The sequence below is a fragment of the Mangifera indica genome, chromosome 18 (assembly GCF_011075055.1).
Source record: "Mangifera indica cultivar Alphonso chromosome 18, CATAS_Mindica_2.1, whole genome shotgun sequence".
NCBI classification, from domain to species: domain Eukaryota; kingdom Viridiplantae; phylum Streptophyta; class Magnoliopsida; order Sapindales; family Anacardiaceae; genus Mangifera; species Mangifera indica.
In genome coordinates, this window is record NC_058154.1 from 9103591 (window position 1) to 9108820 (window position 5230).

General features: G+C 35.6%; 1 protein-coding gene across 1 annotated transcript; it reads right to left on the reverse strand.

Annotated features, from left to right (window-relative positions):
- Nucleotides 1-940: 940 nt before the first annotated feature.
- LOC123202332 (mechanosensitive ion channel protein 6-like) lies at nucleotides 941-4902 on the reverse strand. The gene is made up of 5 exons (XM_044618207.1): nucleotides 2985-4902; nucleotides 2451-2574; nucleotides 1810-2103; nucleotides 1500-1702; nucleotides 941-1401 (listed from the first exon to the last, which is right to left on the reverse strand). The coding sequence occupies exons 1-5, from the start codon at nucleotides 4709-4711 to the stop codon at nucleotides 1095-1097; spliced, it is 2655 nt and encodes an 884-aa protein (XP_044474142.1). The 5' UTR covers nucleotides 4712-4902; the 3' UTR covers nucleotides 941-1094.
- Nucleotides 4903-5230: the final 328 nt, after the last annotated feature.

Sequence of the window (5230 nt, forward strand, 5' to 3'; positions counted from 1 at the left end):
ATTTCGGCTCAAAACAGACCTATTTTATTCGAAAAATCCTTGACAAGTAGTTATTTTGACAGGAAATTCTCTACCTTTGCCAAGTTTTCAATTTAATTATGAATCAAATTTAATCAAAATCTTCTTTATACATTGAGATAAAATCATTCAATCCTATTCTATTGATTATATTCGCATAATCTTTCAAATATTAGCTAAAGTCGATTAAATCCTCCCAAATAAGATTATTTACTTAATTAGCCATTGTCTGAACTAGAAGCCTGAAGAGCACTTCACATGCTTTGTGAGCAAAAGCACACGCATGCATTGGTCATTCATGGAACAATAATACTCCTGGCTCATGCAATCAAGACAAAAAACCCCACACACGTACTAAAATTTAAAACAAGACAGCTAAGGACATCATTGTCTTCATGTTCACATTTCCACAATCTCATGTCATCAAAAGCTCAACACTTGTTTAAAGGGCTTCTATTAAAAGCAATTGCAATATTTGGCTTGTTCAAACAAAGCATTCATCAAGAGTACTCAAATCAAATAAATCTATATATATGTACGGATTGTACAAACTCAGATGACAGTTTATAATTGAGTGATATAATTATTTATTTTTTCTCTCACTTCAAAATTATTCAATCAAATACTATCGAATCAAATTGTATGAGAAAGTTTATGATAAAATTATATGTACCTATTTTAAATACATAAATAGGTACACATTTACATTTGTCATCATATAATTGGGTGATTTTGAATTAAAAATAAAGTAACACTTAATCACATGATGACACAAATAAATGTGTATCTATTTGTGTATTCAAAATGGGTATACATAATATTGCTCAAAAATTTATACAATTTGTTTATACATATAACATTACTCATTCACAACATGGCACTGACAAGTAGTAAATTGCATCATCATATACAAAATAACAGAGACGAGGAGAATATCATTTGATCCTACTATATAAACACAAGGCTTTGAAGTTCATAACATCGAGGAAAAATAAGACAAACTACATAAGAAATGAAACAATATCCCAAATGGCACTCTTTAATCTTCAAATACTGTTTTTCGCTTGCTTTACCTCTCAGCTAGAAGTTGCCGTCCGGTTTGAAGAGATGCGATCAAAGTTCATGGGATGCATTGAAGGCATGGAAGGCATGGCACGGACGTTTATGTCAATTGGGTATAAGCGATACTGGATGTCAAGCTCCTTGAAAATCTTAAACATTTCTTCAACCAAGAGGGCTCTCCTTGACCATTTCTCCCCCATGTCTTGGTGGTTCATTCTATGTGTTAGCCATACTGCTATCCTTACCCTGTTTAGTTCTTCCAGTTCCTTGAATATGATCATAGGTTGGGGATACCAGTGGTCCTTCTTGTTGTCGACATAACTGCAGAAGTACTCGATCATTACATGATCAAAGTAGTAAATAATTTTAAACTGCAAAAACAGGATAACGGTTGCATATTATTAAAATTTATTAGTTACCTTAGTATTTTCTGTTTCATGAGTGCAATCTTCTCTGCCGGAGTAGATACATGGATGCAAAACTCGACTGCATCTCCCATATCTGGACTTCGGTAGTAATTGCTAATAGCCTTGGTAGCAAGAACACTATTTGGAATAATAATCTTCTGGTTGTCGTATCTTAGGAAAACAGTAGTTAAGATGTTCATTTCTTCCACTACCATCTGCAATTTGATGGAAACATTACTTGGGTGAGCACACCGTCCACATAAATAAAAGTTGGTGTATTTGTGAAGGGATAGAAAGATGAACTGTTGTTTATTCAATATACCTGAACTCCGTCAATCTCACAACGATCGCCCACATCAAAGGGGTGCATTACAAACAGAAAGATAATGGCCTCAAATACTGTCTTGCAAGTGTTTCCAAATATGAACGCCACTAAAAGAAGCTGAGAGCTTATGAAGACTAGAAATTTGGTGGTGGCGATTCCCAATATAAGGAGCCAGATAACTACAATGATAATGGCAACCAAAATGTTTACCATACGATGAAGCCTGTTGACTGCTGTTTTCGTATCATTCAACGTAAATGCCAGTGCCTTCCGCTCTCTAAAAACATTAACCTAAAACAGATGCATTGTATTAACATCATATAACGTATAACAATAAGTTATAGAACTCAACCTGAAATACCTACAATCAATCATGCCATCACAAACAAATATCAGATAGGTTGTTTTTTTAATGCATTCTCTTCAACCTGAACCGAGAACTTGCATGCAAAAAGTTTTATAACTGTGTTCATTGACACTTAGGGAGATGCGAGGATACCCCAAAGATAATCAGAGATCAATGTGCACATATTTTGACCTTCGTTCAGCAAATAAATTGACATTTACTTTCATCACACAATGAACAGGAAAAAGAAGAAAGGAACAAGATATGCATAGAGCATATCACCAGTTCTTACCACCCAATTCTTCAAGGCCGACTTGCTGATTCTCTTGTTCTCAGACACTCCTTCAAAGAGACTCATTGTCTTCTCAGCCTCATCTTCTGGCAAGAATCGCATTAGGTCCTCCCGGAATATGAACCTGAAAAAGGAAATTTGCAACCAGGTATTAGCATTGATATGTTGTCACAATCTCTCTACAAGATACAGGTGCAAATTGTATTCTTTATGCTTGATTTGAAATTTGCAAAATTTATAATTTTTCCTACTAAAATTCATTACAAGAAAAGAAACTAAAATGAACGGAGCTTTTTCATCAAGATATAGTTTGAGAGCAAAGTTTAAGAAATTACTTAGCAGACTCACCACAGATAGAACAAAGATGATGCAACTTTAAAAAAAACAGAAACTGTTAGTAAAAGCTAAAAAGTAGACTCAACAACTAAATTCAAATTCAAAACAGGGTAGAAGTGAAATCAAATTCAAGGCAGACAATCACCCTATTTGCACATGTAAAATAGTCTTGCAAATGTGATAGGATTAAGCACATACTTGGACCCTTGCTTAGCCACATTCTGGAAAATTTTCTTTGCGGCAACTTTTGCCTCGCATTCATTTTTAATATGTGGTCCAGACTCATCAGCATGACTTGAATCTTGTATCTGTTCATCTAATGTGGTGAGAGATCCATGCCGGACTATGTTGATAAGCCTCTTCATATTCCAAGCAGAGACATTCTTATGGTTCAACTTGTGCAAGTGATCAATTGTGATTCCATTATCTTCCTTGTTGGAAAGTGCACGAGGAGTTTTTTGTAGCCTTCCACTCCCTATCACCTTCGCACTCTGTGGTGATGATAAGGTACTTGTCTTGAGGCCCGGAGGGATAGTAGCACCTGCATTCTGTAGTTTTTGAATCTCACTTGATATTCTTTCCTCTTCCTCCTCTGCCTTTTGTATTTCGATCACAGGAGGACCAGAAAGTGTTTCAATCACATATTGAGTGAACAATGCCTCCTGAATTCTGTCAAAGTATGTGCTCACATGGAAAGATGATGCTAGAACTTTCACAAGAAGCGCCTTCACCAACCACAACAGCACACCTACTACTAGACAAACCAAGATCTTAGTTACAATCCGAAGAACTTTACTGTTCGTCTGCCTCTCAACTTTCTTATCAAACAGGTAATGCCAAGCAATCAACACAAGCCCCAACCAAATACAATTCTGTACTGCTTTCCTCAATCCATAAACAAAATACAAAACCCGTTTTCGCAACAAAAAGTTCCTTTCGAAAAAGAACACAACAATCCTCACGATCCAACTAGACACCAACCTACCACATATCAAAACCAAAATCAAAACCTCCCATTTCCACAAGTCGAGATTCCACAATTGCTTATCCCTTAAAAATTTAAAAGTCAAACTACAAACTAACGCAGCTATAATCAAAATCAAAATTAACCATTCAATCACAACCCAAATACTAACTTTCTCCTTCTTATACTCATCTGGCAAATCCTCATCTGAGAATGGATCATCTTCTTCATCTTCAACATTTCTCCCAATAAACCCACTTTTCAACTGAGTTGATCTCCCTATAAACCCACTTTTCAACTGAGCTGATCTCCCCACAACTCTCCCAGATTTTTTATCGACTCTGTCCTGTGGAGGGTCCAACAACCTAGATTTAGGTTTAGTCATCAACAATTTAGACTTCCTATTAAAAGACACATTACTATTAAACGACCGATTAGAAGAACACTTCAAAACCTCTCCTTCAGAATCTTTTTGTGGAGATTCTTTATAACTGTGATTAGAATGCCTTCTCTCTAAAGACTCAAAGGAAACTCTATTACCTCTATTATACAGAGTAGGCGACTCAGCTACCGTTGGTAAAGTCGGTATAGTATTAATATTACCATTATTTTCACTAGCTGCTTCTTGCTGTTGAAGTTCATCCATGTCCAAATCCATATCAAGACAGATCTCACCTGAAGCCTTCTGCTTATGAAGAAACTGACCAATCAACTTCGAGGGTGGATCTTCAGCTCCTGCACCGCGCTGCATGAAATCAAAATCCCCACCTTCTTGAACACTCTTCCCTTCTTCCCCGCTCTTCTTCTTTATGTTACCGCTGGTTTTCTTCAGGTCTGTATCTTTCCAAAAATCATAACTTGACTCTCTCCAAATCGTGCTGGTGTTGGTGTTGATTGTACTTGTTTTATCACCGTCCATCTTGATGACAACCTCTCTCCGGTCAGCAGAATCAACCGCCATACTAAACTCCCTCACGTTCACACCTTCAAACAAGCTAGAAACAAAAATACAAACTTCAAAGTTGTGAAGAATTGGGAAAATGTGGGTGGCTTTTGTAAGTGAAAGGAGGTGTTTGGTTTCAGGGCGTGAAAGTGGAAGAAAACATGGAGACGCGTGTAGTAAAAGAGGGAATAAAGAAACATTGAAGAGACAGAGACACTGCGAGATATGACAGAGAAAGACGAGGACAGGTGGAGGTAACCACTTAATTTATTTGTTTGTTGAAACAATTCCGAACGTACAAAATTCTCTTGAAATTTTCTAAATAAAGTTCAGTTCTGTCTTGCCTTTCGAATTAGATAGATGGGCGATTTAATATAAATTTAACTTATAATTTATTTAAATTATATTTAAAAATTATTAAAATAATATTATTATATTAATAAATTAAAATTTTAAATTATGAATTAAAATTACAAATGTAAGTAATGAATTTAAAATTCAAATAAAATTTAAATCGAATCATTTTTGTTCAAAACA

Excerpts from the sequence above, each read along its gene's own strand:
- LOC123202332 (XM_044618207.1), bottom strand. The coding sequence starts at position 4,711 with ATGGCGGTTGATTCTGCTGACCGGAGAGAGGTTGTCATCAAGATGGAC. Across the intron at positions 2,575-2,984 it reads GTGGCTAAGCAAGGGTCCAA|GTTCATATTCCGGGAGGACC; the intron begins GTATGTGCTTAA and ends TTCCTTTTTCAG. Across the intron at positions 1,402-1,499 it reads ATGAAACAGAAAATACTAAG|TTATGTCGACAACAAGAAGG; the intron begins GTAACTAATAAA and ends GTACTTCTGCAG.